The sequence below is a fragment of the Gossypium hirsutum genome, chromosome D11 (genome assembly GCF_007990345.1).
Source record: "Gossypium hirsutum isolate 1008001.06 chromosome D11, Gossypium_hirsutum_v2.1, whole genome shotgun sequence".
NCBI classification, from domain to species: Eukaryota; Viridiplantae; Streptophyta; class Magnoliopsida; order Malvales; family Malvaceae; genus Gossypium; species Gossypium hirsutum.
This window is the reverse complement of record NC_053447.1, coordinates 5,584,183-5,606,423: the sequence shown is the minus strand read 5'-3', so window position 1 is coordinate 5,606,423 and position 22,241 is coordinate 5,584,183. Positions and strand designations below refer to the sequence as shown.

Below are 22,241 nucleotides of genomic sequence, written 5' to 3'. Positions count from 1 at the left end.
GCCCGCACGAAACTATATTCATTGGCTCATTGCCATAAAACGATAAAAACAAATATTCTTATCAATTATTGTTTTTATAATAAAAATATTTTCCCAAAATTAACATTTAAATGGAAACCAAAAATTAAGCAGGAATCCAGCAGCCTCTATTTCTCACTCTTTGCCCAGAACCAAATCCCGATTTCTTCCGCAATTTCCGTTGACTTGTTCTCTTTGATTCCGGTACTCCTCTCCCTTCATTTCTTTCGTTCTTTTTCTTTTCTTTTCTTGCAGAACCCTTTTGGTTTGCATTGTTACATTCTTGAAAACTTTATGTTTTTTCTTTAAAATTGTTTACGTATTGTTTCTAGTTGTTATTTTGATGATTTTATTGCTTTCTCTGCATTGATGTTTATGTTGAATACATTTTTTCAATGCCAAAACATTTTAGAATGAGTGAATGAATGAATCGGTTGCCTTAAATAAGTGGTATTTTATATTTCAGTTTCTTTAATTTTTTTTTAAGGAGCTAAAAGGATTGATTGATGTAGCAGATTGATGAGAAGAAATTAAAAATTCTTTAGTTTTACCGATGCTTAGAGAAGTTAATTCTTTTTCATGGCTGTAAAAAGATTAATGCAAAAGCTTGTGTTTTTTGCTCTGTCTTTTTCCTTCTTCTGAATATATATAATGTTTAAACTTGAATGATATTTTGCAGAGAAACACAAAGGAAACTGGGTTTTATTCTAATGCTTCTTTGCCTTAAGATATGCTATTTGTTGGTTAATTATCACCTTCTTCATATCAAACCACCAATGGTGTGGATGGCTCATGCATTCTTTATTGATATGAATGAATCTCATATGTTACTTGTACTTGATGTCTTGGGGGTATTTAATATGCCCTGGACTTTGAAGTAATTCCTTGTTGCAAATTCTTCTTTTATTCACTCAAGATTGCTTTTACTGCAATGCAGTCTTTAAGTTATTACTGTTGCTTGACCGATGACTTTGAGGATATGTCCATCCTAAGTTAGGTCGAAATGCTAACTCTCTTTTGATTACATGGTGTCTACATTTCTGTATCATGGCCATCCTCCCCTTGCCCCAATCTCTCCTTTTTTTATTTGATTGATATGAAAAGAAATAAAAGGAAAAAGAAAACTTAGAAAGTCATTTAAGATAGTAATATGTTTCTATGGTTGTTTTTCATATATGGCGAGTAGGTTATACTTTTTTTCTTGCTTGGAGGGGAATGCCAATTGTTGCATACTGTATTTGAATGTCAAGTGCATTATTGATCAAATTAAAGCAAATTATAGTCAGATCACAATATATATACACTCACATTTTCTTTTTAAATTTCTTTTGTGATATTCATTTTTTCTTAAAATTGTAGATCTTATTCATCTTGAAGGAGGAGAAGAATACAGAATTGAACACAACATAACAGAAATTTCATCTTTTTAGAGTGATTGATTGAGGAATTTACTTTGATATCAGCTTCTGAAAAGGAAGCTATGGAGATAAAATCTTACCAGAATCAGGCTGAGCTGTTGGTGAAGGAATATTTACTAGCAGATTCCGTCATCCCATATACATCAGTTATTTGTGGCATTTGTGCTTGCAAGATGGTATGTTTCTTAATCAATTTTATGATTCATTATTCAGTTTGAAAACAATTCAGTTGAAGTAGAATGATGAATTTGCATCTATATGACTATGAAGCTACACACCGTTGATTCTTTTTCATCGAGCCTTTCTTTCTTTCTAGTTTTTTATTGACATTTCTCTCATTTCTTCTGTTTACGTCATTCCTTTTTCTCTCTTTTATTACCATTCCCTTTTTCATTTTATCTCCAAAATTTTGACCATTACCCTTTTCCAGGTATATGATCTTACACAATTGTTTAGCAATGTTTACTTTAAGAGCTATCCTGGTCTATCAAAACTTCAGCGGACAGAGTGGAGCAACCGGTGACTTATATCTCTATTTAACTCGAATATGTTCTTGCTATTTACTTTTATTGATACAGAATTAATGTCTAGATGCTTAATGCAGATCCATATCAACCTTTCATGCCATTTTCATAGCAATTATTTCCCTCTACTTTGTCTTTTGGTCAAATCTCTATTCTGACCATGAATATGCTGGCCCGATTACTTTCCGCAGTTCTGCACTGTCTACCTTCACGTTGGGGGTGAGGATACCTTCTGCTTTTATTTTGGATGAGAAATCTTGGATTTAGATAACTTTTAATGTTTTATGTTCTTTAATGCTTGGTTTAGGTATTTGATGATACTAAGAAGTTGATCTGCCTTGCCTTTAGTAACATGCCTTCATGATAATTGGTTTAGTCATACACTTTGATACTTAAATACTAAGAAGTAGTGTACTATTTAGAAGAAGCAATTAAGTGTTAAGCTTTCTTCATTGAACATTTTAATTTAAAGTAAGTGGAAATATCTCTAATGTGATTTTATTTCATTTCAAATTATGTGGGTGGCAGAATAATTGCAAATTGCTGTTGACTTTTATGCTGAGAAATTGGTTCCCATTTACTAAGACATCAGCGAAGAGAAATACTATATGTTTATCTATGTTATATGCCATGATTATGCCTGCAATATTTCAATTCTTTTGTTTTAATGTCATGAAGGCTCTCTGGCATTTTGTTTCCCAGTCCCTAACAGAATATAAAATATTGTGTTAGCCAAAGTTCTTGTTTATGTACAAAGCAAGCAATATAATCATGGTGCTAAAATATGCATTGATTTTAACACCATTTTGCGAATTTTAACATACTTAAACTATATGGTTAAGACCTGCATTTCTCGAACAAGGTCAAACTCTGGCATTGGAACTTTATGGTAAGCTGGGTTCATTTCGGTAGTTATTTGCTAGGCTTGTCTCAATGTATATCAGGTGTGAAGGTTTCTCATCAGAATGAATATCACCATGATGTCTCCGACCCAATCAATGTACAATCTCAGCCTGTGTCTCTAATCTTTCATGGTCATGAGGCATGATGCTCTTCTAACTGAATAAGTAAATCACATCATGGTCATGAGTCTGTGACCTTATACCCATTATATTTGTGAAATAATCGATATCTGGTGCAGGGCTAAGTCAATACAGACCTGTCTCACCAGGAGCTTGATCACTGGTTTGTCTAGGATGTGTCTTGAACCACCTTGCAGTCAGTATTAAGGAGAAAATACTCCAGGTTGTCATGCTTGGATCATTTCTAGTTGGAACAACCAAATCTGGGGAGCATAGCTACCACATTAAGTCTTTGATCCAGTAGTATCTTGATTGTCGTGACTAGTGTAACTAAATCCCAAGAAAACTTAGTCGATAGCTCTTACTCTATTGACATTTGCCAATATTTTATGACTTTATGTCATGACTAGGATAACTAAATCCCAAGAAAACTTAGTTGACAGCTCTTTCTCTATCCATATATCTATAATAGGATGCAATTTCTAGAATGTGCTTCTTTTAAGATTTAGTTGAATTAAGCGTTTTCTTTGCTTCATTTTGATAAGGCTAAAATATTTAAAAAGTCCTTATAATGTCTCAGATTTCTCATGTAACCCTCTATAGGATATTGTACTCAACTGAGCCCTTAGCTGAGAAATAAATAAGGATTGGGGCTAATATAAGAAACTTGGGAAAAAATTGGGATTTTATAATGTTTAGTATGTACCTTTTTTATATTGCACAGCGATTAACTACAAATGAATGAATAGATAAATTTGCAACATGTCATGAAATTATTTACCAACCTCAGACAAATTTACTCAATCTGTCCATCAAGTCAGTTTTTAATGTATCTGGAAGCTAATTGTTGCCTGTTATATGTACAAATGGGAAATATATTTCTGTAAATTCATCTTGCAGAAACTTTTCATTTTTGGACAGGTATCTCTTGGTTACTTTCTTTCTGACCTTGCAATGATCATTTGGTTTTACCCTTTTCTTGGTGGAATGGAGTATGTAAGTATTCTGTTGTTTGATTATCATCTTTCCCTACTTTCTCTTCTTTATATAGAGGCCTAGTTGGTGAGTGATGGTTGATCTGATCCTGATGTAAATCAACCTAAAATCTTGTTATTTCAGGTCCTTCACCATCTTCTATCAGTAGCGGGTATAGCAAATCCTATGTTGACAGGGGAGGGTCAGGTTTACACGTTCATGGTACTCATCTCTGAGAGTACGACCCCTGGGATCAACTTGAGATGGTAAAAACTTTTTCTGTATACTAGTTCATTCCTACCATTGTTTGTAAAATGCACTAAGGATACCTGGGTTTGTATAGGTATCTTGACACAGCTGGAATGAAGAGATCCAGAGCTTACTTAATTAATGGAGTTGTAATGTTTGTAGCGTGGCTGGTGAGTACAATCAGTTCAGTTCTTTCAGACATTCTTCTTTTTCTTTTTCTTTTCCCATCTCTCCTGACTGACCTTTGGCAGCTTGCTAAAATTGAAATTTGATGTTTATTGATCCAGAGCGAGCTTAATTAATGAACTTTGTTTTTGGCAGGTTGCTAGAATTCTCCTGTTTATGTATCTATTTTACCATATCTACTTGCACTATGATCAGGTAAAATTCCTGCAAAACTCTTATCTGGTTTTAGCTATGGGTGTCTATTATTTCCGAGCATCAATTATATTTCCAAACTTTTTGAATTCTAACTATTAAACTGCTGACGCATACTATATGTAACTTCAGAACATAGGTCTATTTTGTTATTGCTTAAGTGCTGAGAAAACTTAAGTTCACTTCATGACCGACGATAGTAAATCTCGATATAACACCCTTAGCCATGCTTTGTTCTTTATGCGTTTACATGGATTTGGCATTTAAAAATCAATTTTTTATTTTTTAGTTTATACTGAAAATCGATAAGTTTGGTTATATGTTAACAGCCAACCGCCATTTTCTCCTCAAACCAGGTTAAGCAGGTTAATAGTTTGGGACAGTTGTTAATATCCATTGTGCCTTTAGTCCTATCAGTTATGAACTTAATGTGGTTCGGAAAGATTATCAAGGGACTAATGAAGACATTAGCAAAGAGGCACTGAAATGTACATCGAAGCAGATACTGGTAAAGTGAGAGTGGGAAAGAGAAACCCTTTCATTTAGGCTCAATGCCCTGTGCATTCCCTGTTTGACTTTGTGAATGTTGTAAATGGTGTAAAGAGTATAGGTAAAAGCCATAAAACTGTAACGGAAAAACCCATCTTGTAGTGCTGAAAAATGATTAACAAAATCTGAATAACGATGCATCGATATGAAATCTAGTTGGAAATAGTAAAGGGCCACTAATGGAATTTTTTCTTTGGGTTCTATATTTCAAGTCACAGTGGATTACATTACGCTCATGTGTATGAAGGTGGTTGAATAAATTTTGGTGCTCCATGAGATCATGTCATTGTTTTTCATTGCAATATCCAATCAAAAAGAGACCTTTGTCTTTGAACTCCGAAAGGGAGATCAAGATTTGATCCGTAGATTTGCCTGTGTGGTAGTATATTGTGTGTTTAGGATAATTGTATTGTATCGTAGCAAACGACTCAAAGAATCTTTATATGCATTGCCAAATTCACATACCCCAATAACAAAGCTTCAAGGAAGTCATATCCAGCGATGGAGGGCAAATACTGATATAACATGCCATGTGTTACCCGCAAAGGATGTTATCTTTAATCCATTAACAGTATCATAATTAGGTCAAGCATCTCGTTCTTCTTTTCACTCAATTATTGATTCACAAAACATTACATATGGTAAATATAATTAGATTGATTATCTGCTGAATTGCAAAATATTAATGGTATAAAATAATATGGAAGTATGTAAAAATCACTTAAATAAATCAATATTTTCTTACACTGCTAGTGGGATTTAAAAACTTCACAAGTAGGATTCAATGGCTACAAGTAAATGTAGGATATAGCATAATATTTAAAAAATATATATGAATAAAAAAAAGATAATATTTGATGTACTGTCGGTGCATAAACTATATGCACCATCAATGCATCACCATTCCCCACATCATTAATGAGCAAAATATTAAAAAATTGAAAGACTTTCTAATAAATGACTAAAATTTTATTTAAATGTAATTAAAATTAATTATAAATTCTCATCTGCATCTCTTAATAATAATACAAAAGTTTTAACTAAGGGTTTTAAAAATCTTGAAAAAAAACCTCATTTCGAATGAAGACAGTTCTTTTTCTTATTCTTTATTACTTTAGCGTGATTCAATTTTATTAGCAAAATAAATTTGAAGGTATGATTTTATTACCTTGTTTAAACCTAGTTTATATGATTATGGATTTTGAGAAATTTGTGAATTGTTTAAAGTTAAAACTCTTTTAATTGGTTGCTTGAACAAGTAATATTCTAAAATATAGTGCTAATTATTATTTATTGAAAGTGTTAAATTTGATGGGGGCAATAACAACTTAAATTTTTTTTAATATTCATATTATTGATGAGTTTCTTTGAAAAAAAATGTCTTTGATAAAAAGGAATTGTCCCACTATATTAAAATTTCATATAAATTTTTTAAGATTTTAGTTAATTCTTTACTTCAAATCAATTTTTAAATCTAAACTCAAACCTTAATCATATAAATTTCAATTCTAAGAATTAATGAACCCTAAAGTATTTTCCTTTTTATGTTACATAAGGAGGAAGATGAGAAAATTATAGAGAGAGAGTTATAATTAATTTTAATCATGTTTAAATAAAATTTTAAGTAATGGTTATGAAATCTTCAATCTTTTAAAACACATCAATGATGCATAAAACACATGTATCCATCAAATATTATTCCATAAAAAATAAAAAAAATAACAATTTTTAAAGTCCAAATATTAATCATTTGAATGTTGTCAATAAATATATAAAGGGAGTTTAGTTTGAAAAGAAGAAGAAGAATGAGATAAATATTGTAGACAAAATTAAGCGAAAGATTCCCCGAGCTAACTCGTCTTTGGGTCTGTCTATTTGCAGGGAAGTGGGATAAAGTTAATGAAAGGAGGCCATGTGTTTGAATTATGGAAAAATGTTTTTTTGTTAATTGGTTCTCTCATCAAGAGGGCCCCAAGAAAGAAGAAAATGACAAAAGTGTGGACATCGTAATTATCATTTTGAAACATCAAACACATTTCATCGTGTCAGAAAATAGTTTTTTTAATTAAAGTAGTATTCGACAAACTGTAAAGAATGAAAAATGCTTTCAACTTTTCTATTCACCCGAAAGGCTTTAGCATAATTACATTCAAACCCCATCCTGCGAAACATAGCACCATGGAGCAAGCGGCCTCAGTCACCAATCGAACAAGCTGGTGTGGTGAATCACTAGCAGAGGACCAAAGTGACAGCGGTGCACAGCAAACTAAGGATCGGGGCTGTCGGAGAGAAGTCATGAGGGCCAGGCCCGATGTTGTGAGTGGGAAGGGGGAACCCCAACAAGATGAAATAACGAGAGACAGCATGGTCCAAACTTTATTCTGCCGGAAACAAAGAAAACAAATAGAAAAGCAAAAAAAGAAAAAGAAAAGCGGACGATGACCGGTAGCCACAATGGATCAAAGGATTAAAAGGGAGGGGAAGAGACTCGAGATAATAAAAAAGACTGACCAAACTTACTTTCTTTCCTTTTATATTATTACTATTTCTGGCAAGTACGATTGAATGTACTGCAATTGTTAGCAACCTTCTTGTCACCCATGCACGGACCATATTGTTTACCCGTGCCACAACTTGGAGTTTTTTTAGCGTTGTTAGTGAATGCAGTTTTTGATTTTCCGTTGCTACCGGCGAGCACTCGGCGGATGTAGGAATCCGTCAACATCTCCAACTCCATATCGTCACCGATGAAGCTGCTGTAGTCATCATCGTCGAGCCCTGCACTGTCACCGCCACCGTGGCCACCCCTGAAAGCGGTGTCATTGATCTTCTCCGCTAACACAGCAACTCTGAAATTTTTGGCGTTGAAGATGAGTAATATTGCCATTACAAATAACAATGATAGAGAGATTAAACCTCCATCTCTCTTATTAACAACCCTCATTTTCTTTCACTTTTTGCTTACAAAGGAAATGAGGTAACTAAACGAAGAAGATTGGAGTTGTTAGCTAAAAGGGATCACTTAAATGCAAAAAGGAGAGTTGGGAAAAGTAGGAATCTATTTAGTATTCCATCATGTGATCTCAATTGATTTTTTTAAATATATATATTATATAATTGGAACAGCACAAAAAATAATTATTTTATAGACTTTTCTTATCGTATTATTTATAGTTTCTTTCTAATTATTTAATAATATTTTAAAAAAATTTTTATGTTATTGACACATAATTTCGATACTTCTTTTAGCTTAAATTTCGAAACATTAACTCTTAATTTTGAATCATGAACCTCGAATCCTAAACTCTAATTTTAAACCTCGAACCTTAAACCCCAAATTTAAATTTTGAACCTCAAGTTTGGAGTTTCATATTCAAGATTTGAGGTTCGAGGTTTGTGATTTAAGGTTTAAAATTTAAAATTCAGTATTTAGGATTCAAGGTTCGAGGTTCAAAGTAAAAAAAAATTACCAAAATTATGTATTCAAACTAATTATATCATTAAATAATTAAATAATCATAAATAATATAGTGGAATGAGTAGATAAAATAAATTTTCCAAACTATTGTTACTATTATTTTCGTCCTTTAAACAATTAAATTTATTTAAACCACAATGTAGATGTTATAAGAAAATCCCAGAATTCATGTGCTTTCGATTACAAAATTCGTTTTCCTTTATTAATTACAACGTAATAGCTATCGGATATGTAAATTTCGGGTAAAACTGAATTAATTCAGTTAATCGATCGACGATTAGGGGTCAGTTAATAATTTTTTGAAAGTTCGGTTAATGGTTAATTCGGTTCGAAATCGGTCGGTTAACCAAACTTAATAAATAATATTATAATATATAAGTATTAGGTCGGGGGTCTGTCGGTTCGGTTAATTTTTTGAAAGTATAAATTAATTGGTAATTTGGTTAATTTTTTTTATATGTTTTATGCTTGTTTTAACCAAAAATCAAAAAACATATAAATTTCGATTAATTCAGTTAATCAACCGAATTAACCGAAAAAGTTTGGTTCGATTAATTTTTTTAAAAACAATTTCAGTTTGGTTAATGGTTAAGAGTTTAAAAGAACCGGTTAATTTGGTTAATAGTAGTTCGAGTCGGTTAACCGATTAAACACCCCTAATAACTACATAACTTTTCACATATTTAAAAGATTCTTGAAAGTTTATATTTTTCGTTTATGTCCAATAATATTTCAAATAAAAATTAACACTGTATAAGCCCATTTTTGCCTGGGGCCCAAATCAAGCCCAAACCCAGTTACAAACCAAATTGAACAGACTAACTTAATTGTTACACCAGCCCAAACAACAACCCAAGCCCAATTAATAACCCTAAGCCCAAATTAACATCAGCCCACAACAAACATTCAGCAGAGAAGCAAACCCTAAGGCGCGCCACACGCCTCTGCCCAATGCCCCAGCGCGGCATGTTCTGCCAGCCTCTCTCGCGCATGCCACCGCCACCATCATCGCGTCCAATCGCCAACCTCACGCATCTGCCGCACGTCACCTCCACGCTTCACTGTCAGCACCTGCAAAAAGACGCCGCATGCAACAACAGAGACAAAAAAGAAAACAACAAACAAAAACAATCCAAAGCACAAAACGATAAAAGACGAGAGATTTAGTTTTTTTAAAATCAACTATAAAAGGCCGAATAGGGCGATTGTATTTCTTCTTCTGGCATTTTTTTAAAGATTAGAAATAAAAAAGAAGAGGAATACTTGGGGTTATCTGCGGAGTCCGTCACCGGAGCCATTTCGGTTGCCGAAATCGGACGAAAAGGGGGGGCATGGGAACCTCTCCTTCCCTCGGTCTTAAGGCCCAGAAGGCTAAGCCTTCGGGCATTTGAAAAGCGGGCCAAAGACGCGACCTCCATGTCGCTCCGACCACCGCTTACGGCGGGGTCACGGCGGCGCAAGCGATGGCCCTATTGGCTGGATTTGAGGGCTGCGTGAGAGAATGTTTGATCTCTCTGTTTTTTTTAAATAAGGGTTAAATTGTTTTTTATTTTTATTTTTAACATTTATATTGGGAATAAAACGACACTGTTTTGGGTTTAGGCAACAACGGCTAAAATGACTTCGTTTCACGTATGACCTGAATACCCGACCCGTTTAGCAGAGGATCCGCGTGTTTTCAAGGCCGAATGGGCTATTTGCGTTGCGGGTCCCTCCGCTTTGATGCTTGGCTTCAATTCGGTCATTTTGTCCCTTTTTAGAATTTTCAATTTGACCCCATTTCTTTCATGTTTGTCACAATTTAGTCCTGCGCAAAATGATGCGTATAAGTAATGGGGATATTGCACAATTAGTCCCTAATGCCTTAAGCGTGTCTTATTTCAGTCCCCTGGCAACCCTGTTTTTATTTATTTGCGATTTAAGCCACGGATTTTGAGGTTCGTTTTCAATTCAATCCTTAGTCTGTTTAATCTTAATTTTTTTGTTATTTCAAAAATAGTTTTGTCTAATATTTCACTTACTATTTATTTACTTATTTTCAATTATTAATCAAATATTTATTTATTTATTTATTTATTGGCTTGTTCATTTTATTTTGGCCATTATTGTTGCTATTTATTTAATTATTTATTTATTTGCTATTTTTTTAATACTTTAAAAATTTAGATTTATTATCATGGTTATTGTTATTGTAATATTGTCATTGGCATCATTATTCTTATTCATGCATGTTAATATTGGGATTTGTTAGCAGCAATGCTACATATATATTTTTATTATGCATATTATTTCATTGTTATTTCAAATGTATATTGCAATATCGTTATTAGCCATATATGATATTTTCAAAGTTTTTTAAACGATTTCTTTTAAAGCATAATCAAATAAACTACGCGCATATTGATAGATATTTCATCGACTTTCACCCATTATTCAAAAAGGAAAAGTCATTCGACCAAATAGTTAAATATCCTCTTAAAATTTCAAAGTATGGGTTTTGGAAACCATGAGGTAATCTTGGTTTGAGGGTTTAAAGTATTGTATCCTAACGTGCTGGATGTGATATTCCTTCAGAACAAGAGAATCTTAAATTCCAACCCATGTTATTCGAGTATTTTTTTAAGGATCGTATTTTTAAAACTCTTCAAAGTTTTCAATCTTCGAAACTAAGACACTAATTAATCAACTAGGTACCAATTTTGGGCGTTACGAGGGTGCTAATCCTTCCTCGTACGTAACCGACTCCCGAACCCGCCTTTCTAAATTACGTAGACCAAAATCGTTGTTTTAATAAAATCAAATTGTTTATTAAAAACAACCACTTTTCGAGGTGACCCGATCACACCTCATCAAAAAAAGATTGGTGGCGACTCCCGTGTTCGTTTTCGTTTTCAAAATTAAAGTCGACCACCGTTTTACAAAAAATTGTTTCGACAAACACTAAATAATTTTCCATTTGGGTGTGTAAAAACTTTTAGAAAATTTTATAGGGAATCTTCAAATTTTTTTAAAATTTTTATTTTCCCTTTGAAGATTTTAAAAAATTTTAATTACACACCTTCAAGTTTTTAAAATTTCTCATAATACCTTTAATTTGTTTTGAAAATTTTAATTAAACTCTCTCATTAATCTAAAAAAAGTTTAAAAATTTAATTAGACCCTAATTTTTTTTTTTATAAAAAAATTCTCACCAAACTTCTCAAAATTTTTAAAATTTTCCAGACCCCTCAAAACTTTATCCCATAAATCACCACTGAGAGTGCCCTTGGTCCTTCCTAAAATGTTATATGGTATCTTTTTATTGATTCGGTATTCTTTGGACATCAGTTGACTTATTGATGTATGAAATGAATGACAAGTGTTCTGCGCTTGTTAGGAAGAGCTTCCCCTAATGTATGCTTGCCTATTGGTTGGGCCGATGAGGAATATCTTGAGAACAAAGTGGTATGGAGACCACTGAATAGGATCACGAGGTCGTTCAAAAAGTTCTTAGATGCAAATATAATAATTTTTTATAACTTAAATATGATTAAGACTAATGGAATTTTATTTGCAATTTAATATTTTATTTTTATAAATAAAATAAACAGTCATCAAGCCTATAATATTGAATTCGATTATTTAGATTTTTCCATATAAAATTGATTAATTCAACTGATATTCATAAATTTATCAATTTATTATATATAAAATTCTAGCAGTGGAATTATGTAATATACACAAAGATGATTCATGCTCATCGCCTTACCTTTCCTCTAAAACAGGCATTAAACACCACAAGTTATGAAATATCATTCTTTTAAATCCTTACCATTTCAAATAATAATAAATAAATAAATTTTTTTTTTCGGTTGAGTCTTAACTCGATTGATGTGGGTATTGTTGTCAGTGCAGAAAGACGTGGATTTGAATACACTGAACTCTTATTTAAGAGTTGAGAGGAATTATGAATAATTACAGACATAATTTAAAAAAAAACAGAGAGAAAAGTTGTTCAAAGAAATAAACATTTTTACATAGTAAAATTCCTTCTGACTAGAATAGTAATAAAAATGAAATGATTGCAGTTTTTTTCCTAATTTATTGAGGATGTATAAAAGGCCTCATGAAACATGCCATAAAGCCAACAAATAACAAATTTATTTTCTTTCAAGATAACAGTTTCCCCTACTTTGTTTATAATCCCATGACATACTGGCAACTAATTTGCAGAAACAATTTCCATTGTTGCATTTGTTTATCAATTTTGAATTTTTATTTTCAAATGGGGAAGAAACAGAAGTTGCATTCTCCTCCAGGCAGTGAAAGAGTCCCCCTTTTGTACAAGGAAATTTGTTTGGTTTTGTATCATGTTTTTCTAGGATTTTATTTTTCAACATTCCACTTAACTTTGTTCCTTGTTTTTACTACATTTTAAATATATATATGTTTCAATGCATGAGCATATCGTATACTAATTAAAGATTAGAAGGTGATTTTGTATAGTACAATGGTATGGCTATTCACTTTCGAAACAAAAAATTTTCAGATGATAAAAAAACACAAAATTTTCAGCATCATTGATTCGATTTCTTTGGAAACCATACGACCAAGAGTACAAACATATAGCTATTCTTAAAACTTCCCCTCAGTTCAATCATGGGATAAATACAGTTCCATTTATGCAGGCAAATGATAATCAATCATCAAACTGCCCCATATCAAATCCTGAGCAAGACAGTGGTGTTGAGGTGATGGATATTTGTTCCATATTTTTATTTCCCAGTTGTGAAGCAGACTTTATTTACTTAATCTTTTATGTGGAACATTTTCAGGCAGCCAATGTTGGATTGTCCAAAGTATTTTCACTGGTTAGTCAGGAATATGTTTTTTCATTAATCTCTTTGCATAGTACCTATTGAGTTGGCTGCAATTTGTAGGCAAAACCAGATGCTGGGAAGCTTATAATTGGCACCAACGCGCTTTTTATAGCATCTGCATCGGGTTTCTTGATTGTATGTTGTTCCTTTCTTTCCCTATGTTAATGAATTACAAGATGAGAAACTGGATAACAAGTCAGAAGCTTATGTAATTATATTGCAGCCTAAATATGGTGGAATGATTATAGACATCGTGTCAAGAGAAATAAAGACCCCACAACAGCAATCACAAGCTTTGGATGCCATCAAAAACATCGTCACATATATTCTTCTGATAATTGTAATAGGGTAACTTTCCATTTCACATTTTCCTTTTATACACACACTTGTTTGTTGAAATGCTTCACAAGGCAGTGCTCCTTTCTTGGTCTATGCTAAAGACTGTTCTTTGCAAGTAAAAACCATTCTGGGTTCCTTTCAATAGTATTGATATCTTTAGAAAGATCAGAGAACTGGTAAGAACCAAATCTGGGTATCTGTCATGCTTCAACATGGGATCCATATTTTACAAGTAAAATTTTTAACTTTTGAGATGGATGTTAAATGCATGCTCTACTTCATCAAAATTGCTTTTTTTAAGTGAAGATAAAGAACGGGTTTGGGCTTCAAAAGCCTATTCTATACAAGTTACAGCATTTTATAGAACAGAACAGTACAATATTAGCCTATGTTACTCGAACTTTAATGCAAGTGTTGGATATGAGTATGAATCCAAAACGAAAATATTTGATCTTTTGAAGGATTTTATATTTAAGGGTCCTTGAAAGATCATATCCCATGCTCTATCCAAATGTGTATAGGGAACAAATATAGAAAAACAAAAATTTCAAACAACATGATATAAAATCTAATTGAAGATTAGTACCAACAGGAGAATACTAATTGATAGCTTAATAGAATGGATTTAGTCTTGACTCTGTAGTAGTTGGTTGAGCCTATATTAGTTGATTTTTAACTTGTTAAAATGAATAAATCGATTCTTAAGGTTCTTCTTTTACCCATCCTATTTAGGTCTATATGCAGAGCAGTTCAAGCATGGTTGTTTTCTTCTACTGGTGAAAGGATTGTAGCTAGGCTAAGGCTTAACTTGTTCACTCACCTTATCCATCAGGTAAGGCCTATCTTGTCAGATATATGTAGAGACTTATGCTCATACTTGTAAAGGACAAAATGGTGAGGTTTTTTAGTCAAAGCGGATAATTTCTCGCAAGTTGAGGGCCGGTGTCCATGGTCTGCAAGTTATTCGGCTGTTCTTTCTTAATACCCTTTGCTCAGCACTCAATGTTTCAGCAGTTTTTATCCTTAAATTGTGCAACAGGAAATAGCCTTTTTCGATGTTACTTCAACAGGCGAACTCCTCAACAGGCTATCTGAGGACACACAGATCATTAAAACTGCAGCAACAACCAATCTTTCAGAGGCACTTCGGAATCTAACAAGTGCCATTATCGGCATTGGCTTCATGTTTTCATCATCATGGAAGCTAACATGTATGTTCTCTGGTTTTGCTTGCTTAACAAGTTTTCATTAATGTTGAGAGTTATAGCAGTCACAATTGCTATTATTTGTGTTCAGTGCTATCCTTGGTGGTAGTTCCAGTTACCGCAGTCGCCATGCGTAGATTCGGACGATATCTCAAACAAATTTCACACACAACACAAGCTGCAGCTGCAGTGGCTGCCTCGGTTGCTGAGGTTTGTAAGAACTGTAACGTGCTTCAAAACTGAAAAGCATTGAAAATTCTGTCCTTCCTGACAAACCCCTTGACGTTTAGGAATCTTTTGGAGCTATTCGAACAATTAGATCTTTTGCTCAAGAAGGCTATGCAGTATCCAAGTACTCCGAGAAGGTTGATGAGAGACTGAAGATTGGACTCAAACGAGCTGTGAGTGTCCTTTCTATCTCTCAATCACACACAGATGGCCGGAACACGATATTGCAATTGTTATTTTTGTGGTTTTATCTCTTTACATCAATGATATTCAATTTAGTTAGTTGCAATTGTATTCGTTAAATCACGAACGCAGTTCGACTGCGACTTAAATCTCTGCATAGATGTTTAGCTTAAGTCTTAACTCTTGTTTTCTACAACAGAAAGTAGTTGGTCTGTACTTTGGAGGACAGAACGCTGCATCCAAACTGTCAATTTTTATAGTGGTGAGCTATGGAGCCTACTTGACAATAACGGGATTCATGACTGCTGGTTCTCTTACATCTTTCATCCTTTATAGTCTCACAGGTACTATACAAGTTCCGGACAACTCTTATGTTCGATCTGCAACTTTGGTCGGAACATATTAACAGTTATTTGCATGGCATGTTTGTGATAAACAATCTTCTATTTACCTGCAGTTGGATCCTCAGTGTCCTCACTATCAGGATCATATGTATCTGCCATGAAAGCTGCAGGGTCAAGTAGGAGTGTTTTCCAGCTATTAGATCGTGTCTCAGGCATGCCAAAATCAGGAGATAAGTGTCCAGTGGGGTTAGTCAAATTTCAATTTCATTAAATTTAAATTCCACTAGTTTACACCTATGGCAGGCTGTAACACAACATTGTATGAGAAATGCTAAAAAGAGGCTTAAACTTTATTTATGTCACGCAAGTTAACCCAATGGACCATCATGTTAAATAAACATGTTATGCTGTGAATGGCAGAAATCCAGATGGAGATGTAGAATTGGATGATGTCTGGTTTGCTTATCCTTCTCGGCCAAGTCATATGGTACTTAAGGTAATGGTTTCTCTGCTACATAAATGAATTTAAAGCATATCATATACCGTTTAACACACGCACAGACACACAAAAAAAGAGTTTAATAGAACATATTCTACTCTGGCAAGCTAACCCATGTTTTGCCTCAATATTGTGCATTGATTCAATGGTTTTGGATTTTGTACAGTTAGCTCTTTCCTTTTAAGACCTGAAGAATATCAAAATTAAAACAAGGGCAAAATCAAAATGTTCTAATAGCAATTTCTGAATCTTTTGTCGGTTTTTTATCAAATAAAAAAAAGTTTAGAAAATAGACTAAGTTTCAAATTATGTAGTTAATATGGTTTAAATTGATAGGAGAGAGAGAAAATTTAACTAAGTTTTAATGTGCACCTCACGTGCAAGGTTAGAAGAAAAGTGCTATCCAAAAACGGATTAGAGCAATGAATGCATAATCTAATGAATATTCGAGCTAGAAAGATCTGATGTTGTATTGAATTGAAGTACCAATTATCAAGCTTTTAACTGATAATAATAGATTTACTATATTTAAGTAACAACAATGCGTACATTCACTAGATAATGTAAAATCTGAATGGAACTGCAGGGAATAACTATGAAACTGAAGCCTGGCTCAAAAGTTGCCCTTGTTGGACCCAGTGGTGGTGGAAAAGTAAATATTGCCATCCCCTTTCCCTTCCTTGACACTTCTTGGACTAACAAATTACTGAACGCTGAATCTCCAATCTGTTGCAGACGACAATAGCAAACTTAATCGAAAGGTTTTACGATCCTCTCAAGGGAAAGATTTTGTTAAATGGGGTTTCTTTACTGGAAATATCACATCAATATCTTCATAGAAAGGTGGAGTCCTTTTTGCTGATCTTTCTCAATGTTTGTTTGCCTTCCATACAAACTCCACTCATTTTCTCGTGTTTATATTTAAGGTGTTATATTTTCAGACCTTTATTGTTGGTCTTGTTTTACTAAATACAGGTTAGCATAGTTAGCCAGGAACCAGTTCTTTTCAATTGTTCCATAGAGGAGAACATTGGGTATGGAATCAATGGCAAAGTCGGCAAAACTGAGATACAATATGTGGCTGTAAATGACTATAATCCTTTTTACCAATGATAAATGAAACAGTAGTAGATTCATTTTTTTAAAATATCGTGTGCATATAGGATAGGTGCAGAAAATGGCGAATGCCCATGGATTCATTGAAAAATTTCCTAAGAAATATGAAACAGTCGTGGGAGAACGGGGTTTGAGGCTGTCAGGAGGTCAAAAACAAAGACTAGCAATTGCAAGAGCACTGTTAATGAATCCCAGTGTATTGCTTTTGGATGAAGCCACAAGTGCTCTTGATGCTGAGAGTGAATACCTAGTTCAGGTAAGACTCTTAGCTGCTTTTCATAAACCTGTCTCTGGGTTGGGCAGACCGGCTCATTTTCGGACAGCCTGTAGGCCTGGTTCACTATCAAATTAATTTATGTGATGGTGCTTGATAGGAAGCTATGGATTCATTGATGAATGGTAGGACTGTTCTAATCATAGCACATAGGCTGTAAACAGTCAAAAATGCGAACAACGTAGCTGTTATTTGTGATGGTCAGATAGCAGAGAGTGGCACTCATGAACAGCTTCTCACACAGGATGGTATCTACACAGCACTTGTTATGAGGCAACTACAATGATCAAACACTAATTAATAATATCTATTATCCTAATAACAATACTTTTAATGTGTTTCTATTTCGGATAATCAATCTTGTAATAAATTATCAACCTTTTATTTCAGTAATCCAACAATCTTTAAGCTCAGACGCATATGTTACATGAGAAATTGGTTCAACAAACAGAAAGAATGGCTGATACTGCTTTATGTGCAACCCTGAAGTGTTAATCTTTCGCTAGCATAAATATGAATATCTCATGAAAGGAAAACCAAAAACAAAAAAGGACCGAGGAAAGCGATATTAACATACTCCGAGCTCTGATGCAAAATGTCTAAGCTATCTAGCAGTCGAGCACTAAGACCATTTTTACGGTATGTGTATGTGCATCTGCATGTTCACTGAAATTCGAGAGGATAACTTCCCTATACCTCATCAAATGATGCCATAGTGGGGGACTCCAATGAAACATCCGACAATTAGAATCTCTCAAGGTGAAGGGAGTTTCGAGATCTCTACAAATAGTTTGTGCAAGGCTTGAGGCTTTGAGAAAAATGGTGAGTGGTCAGCACCTTTTAGACGAAATACTTTTTCCGGTGGGCTTGAGTTAATCATGCTCTCTTGAAGCACCACTGGTATGGCATTATCTTCAGGAGTTCCTACATAAAAACGCCTCAGAGATCCGTATTTCATGTCAGAAAGTGAAAGCTTCTCCAAAACTGGTGCGAAAGGGATCGGCCTCATTGAAACAGATGCTAATGCAACATCCTGGCCAGCAAAATGTGGAATAAAATCAGCAGTTGTAATTTTGCACATCGACACACATAGAAGATAAATTGAGTTTTTTGAACAATAGAAAATCAAAAGATTAATTAATCAATCAAAATGATTTAGACAACGAAGTTAGAAGGAGATGACAAACTACTAATTACCTAACGTGTTCACATTGCAATTTAAATATGAAATTTTACAAGCATTCATAAGAGATGTATGTGGTTATGCAGACCATGCACATTGTTGCCTGCCAGTGTGGTAGAATATCTAACAAGGATGCTAAATGGTCTCGTTATAAGACATATAAGTCGCATTGATTAAGAAAAAGATCATTAATCACTAGTTCAGATGTACCTTGGAAGGACTTTGATTGAATAACAAATCCCGCAATAAAGACTTGTCTAAATCAATAGCAGTTGGAGGATGGTCATTTCCATTAGCATACAGAAATATCTGAGCCTGTCGCATTAGATCATTAGAACCTGCCTGCAAAAGTTTTAGCACTAGTTACATAAAGCCATAAAGTTCAAATGGTTAGATTACTTGTTCATAGAAAGTATTAACAAGCTACTTTACTTGGACTCAAGTGTGGTGTCCAACACGAGTATATTCAATTTTTTTCAAGTATTTAATAATGTCCCCATACTCATGTCCAAAGATGCATTTTTCAAACAAATTTAATGCCAAATTTTAGATAAAGTAGGGCTCACTATGGTGAAACAAGATGTTAATGGCAAAGACTCGAGCAAATCAGTAAGTTCCGGAAGAAGTTAAACTATAGACACTTCAAACAAACAATTTATAGAAGTGCATTTTTCAAGTCCAGCATAATTAGTATGTATCTGCAGATAAAAATATTCAGAAATTAAAATAATGATTCAAGCAATGCAAACCTGTTGGGTGAACATATCAAGAGTACTTTGTCCATTTGTCAACATTGCTGCGGCCACAAAAACAGCCTTTGCAATTTTAAAAGGAAACAGTTCCATTGCATACGATACACATGCACCACCAAAGTCATGCCCAACCAAGATCACCTGCATAGTTTTAAAAGACTTTGACCAATGAGACTCTGTTATCGATCTCTTACTATGTCAAACTTTCCAGTAACAGCGAGAATGAAAAATTGTAAAGAATGTGTAACAAAGCTTGGTTAGCTGAAATATGCAAGCACCAATACAATGCTTTAGCAACCAATACAAAATAAAATTTAATATACCCCAAAAAGGCTTATAACAGCTATTTTAGGAACTTCCTGGATTTAACGTTTGGTATTGAGCAGGACAATTTTGAATTCATTAACAAGCTTGATATTCAATTTGCATAAGAAAAAATTTCTTCTGACCAAGAAGCAAGCTGAAAAAGGAGCATAAGCGTGGAAATTAAAACGAGTAAAGAAAGAAATAGAAAAGAACCTTCTCGCCTTCGGGAAGTTTTTCAAGAAAGTCAGTTAATGGTTTCACATATTGTGGGAGACTGGTAATGCCATTTGTGTCGAAAGAATGAATGCCAGAACCGGTTAGATCAACTGCAGTAGCTTTGAAACCACCTTCTTCTAGGAGTGCAATTGTTTTATACCAACACCAAGCACCAAAGCCTCCCCCATGGACAAGGACAAAATGATTTGTTTCCAAGTTATCAAGCTTTATGCCCTGTCAAACACAAAAAAGAAAAATGAGAGAGATCATAAGCGACATTTAAAAGGATTAACCTGTAAAGTTACTAAAATAAAATTTACAAATTGACTTGAAATGGTGGTAACCAAGAACAAACAATGAAACAAAACCTGTAAATATGCGGCCTTCTCGATTATGGCTAGGCCATAAAAATAATTATAATAAAAGAAACAGGTGTTGTGCTAGACAATAGACTACAGTGCAAAATAACACTACAAAATAGATAAATTTGTCTAGAAACTTTATGAACATAGTTTTATCTTATCCAGCTGAATCAGGATTTAATGAAGCTTTCCCTTAAATGAACAGTTCTGGGACAAAGTACTATCATAAGCACACACGTTTTAGCAATTTTACAAACAAGAAAAAAATAGCTTTTCTTCTTAGCTCACACTTGCAGCACTAGAAACTGAGTAAAAGAGCATTGATAATAATTGTCACTAAGACTCCATTCTTATCATTTATAGTTAAAAGAAAACAAAAAACAAATAAGCATTGTTCATCAAAGTAGACCAGAAACATCCTTGACAAGCAAAAGCATTTATGAGTGCTGAGATAATTCTACATATGCCAAAACGCCTGCAACAGGAGCTTATTGCTGCATAGCAGAAAGCCTTTAATGTCCATCACAGTGAGAGACAAAGATGGATCAAAGAATCTCTTAAAAAGACATCTGCAAATTGAGAATCTGGTGCCAAATACATCCCCTAGCCACCATCAAAATAGGTGGGATTTCCATGGTTTTAACCCACATTTAGAAATTCATACACTTCGTGCACAAAAGAGCTATCAAGGCTTTAAATTAACAAAGAACCATTGGCAAAGCTCAAAAAAAGAAAAGATCTTTTAAAAATATGCAAGGTTTGACTGGGAAGTCTAATACTACAAACTTCCATAACCAAATCAAGTTCTCAAATAGCCAACTCAATTTTCCAGAACTCCAATGACATGAAAACTCCACTTTCATCGAATGCCGATATATTGCCAAATTAACAGCCATCCGACTAAAAATAAAAAATAATTTAAATACCATAAGTAACCAATAAAAAAATTTGATCATAATTCCATCGTACTTCCCATAATTTGAAGTTATAAAATTATAAAAAATAATTAAATAACCCATAATAAAAATAGAAAATTAAAACCCAATACCCGCAATAATTAACCCCCACAACCCCCCCCCCCAAAAAAAAACTTTTACCCAATAAATTACCTAAAAAATACCAAAAACCATAATTAAAGAACAAAAAATAACACAAACCTGATTAACAAGCTGATGAGGTTGCAAAAGCGGGTCAGTAAGGGACCTAGCTCTGGAACTGGAGCTCCGAGGCAACTGACCAGCTTTCTTAGACCCGGAAGAAGAATTCGGGTACCTCAACGAAGCCGACCTGTCAAACGGCAATGAAGCTCCCCCGTTTTGCTGTTGATGTTGCCTGAACAAGATCGCAGCTGCTAAAGCCTGCTCTTGAAGCAGAGAATCATCAAGCTTGTCTTTCCTCGACGATCGGACCCTAGCCCACCGGTTGCTGGAATTGGGTCCTTTTTGCTGGTTCTGCAACCTTTTCGTGACCGGTCGTTTCGTTACTGTTTTACGAGCAAAGCAGTTTCCCATTTTCTCGACTGCATGAGGTAAAGAACTAGAAAAAGGCAGAGAGAGAGAAAGAAACTTTATATATAAGTTTGTATCTATGCATTTGTATACGTATAAATATACAGTTTTATCTACGTAGAAGGAGCGGCGTTGGTGGCTGACGGCTGTTGGGTGGTGCGAGTTGGAGAGTCAATGAATTTTTTTTGACTTTTGTGCTTTTTCCAAATGCTAGCCCTAAATTATTTACTTTGTACTAAATTGCCTAACTTTACAT

At 34.0% G+C, this 22,241-nt stretch overlaps 3 protein-coding genes and 1 long non-coding RNA gene across 10 annotated transcripts; 2 read left to right on the top strand and 2 right to left on the bottom strand.

Annotated features, from left to right (window-relative positions):
• Positions 1-5,336, top strand: LOC107911728 (TLC domain-containing protein 4). 6 transcript variants are annotated; one of them, XM_041105702.1, is made up of 9 exons: positions 1-222; positions 1,378-1,612; positions 1,867-1,955; positions 2,041-2,179; positions 3,904-3,978; positions 4,102-4,223; positions 4,301-4,376; positions 4,528-4,587; positions 4,941-5,336. In XM_041105702.1, the coding sequence occupies exons 2-9, from the start codon at positions 1,499-1,501 to the stop codon at positions 5,067-5,069; spliced, it is 804 nt and encodes a 267-aa protein (XP_040961636.1). In that variant the 5' UTR covers positions 1-222; positions 1,378-1,498; the 3' UTR covers positions 5,070-5,336. The 6 variants fall into 6 exon arrangements, with proteins under 6 accessions (XP_040961636.1, XP_040961635.1, XP_040961638.1 ...); XM_041105701.1 differs by having other exon boundaries at positions 3,883-3,978; XM_041105700.1 differs by having other exon boundaries at positions 97-222; positions 1,482-1,612; positions 3,883-3,978.
• A 3,966-nt stretch (positions 5,337-9,302) lies between these two features.
• LOC121223671 (uncharacterized) lies at positions 9,303-10,129 on the bottom strand. Its single transcript, XR_005920986.1, has 2 exons — positions 9,875-10,129; positions 9,303-9,682 (listed from the first exon to the last, which is right to left on the bottom strand). It is a non-coding gene; the product is annotated as an uncharacterized lncRNA (long non-coding RNA).
• A 2,720-nt stretch (positions 10,130-12,849) lies between these two features.
• Positions 12,850-18,009, top strand: LOC107911727 (ABC transporter B family member 27). 2 transcript variants are annotated; one of them, XM_041105699.1, is made up of 16 exons: positions 12,850-13,341; positions 13,426-13,461; positions 13,531-13,605; positions 13,694-13,818; positions 14,542-14,641; positions 14,849-15,020; positions 15,106-15,224; positions 15,305-15,415; positions 15,625-15,769; positions 15,883-16,015; positions 16,190-16,265; positions 16,855-16,920; positions 17,004-17,111; positions 17,244-17,351; positions 17,443-17,640; positions 17,759-18,009. In XM_041105699.1, exons 1-16 carry the CDS (start codon positions 13,273-13,275, stop codon positions 17,816-17,818), a joined length of 1,701 nt encoding a protein of 566 aa, XP_040961633.1. In that variant the 5' UTR covers positions 12,850-13,272; the 3' UTR covers positions 17,819-18,009. The 2 variants fall into 2 exon arrangements, with proteins under 2 accessions (XP_040961633.1, XP_040961632.1); XM_041105698.1 differs by having other exon boundaries at positions 17,443-17,888.
• A 12-nt stretch (positions 18,010-18,021) lies between these two features.
• LOC107911726 (putative methylesterase 11, chloroplastic) lies at positions 18,022-22,101 on the bottom strand. The gene is made up of 5 exons (XM_016839628.2): positions 21,635-22,101; positions 20,113-20,349; positions 19,591-19,734; positions 19,052-19,183; positions 18,022-18,691 (listed from the first exon to the last, which is right to left on the bottom strand). Exons 1-5 carry the CDS (start codon positions 21,986-21,988, stop codon positions 18,413-18,415), a joined length of 1,146 nt encoding a protein of 381 aa, XP_016695117.1. The 5' UTR covers positions 21,989-22,101; the 3' UTR covers positions 18,022-18,412.
• Between the last annotated feature and the right edge of the window lie 140 nt (positions 22,102-22,241).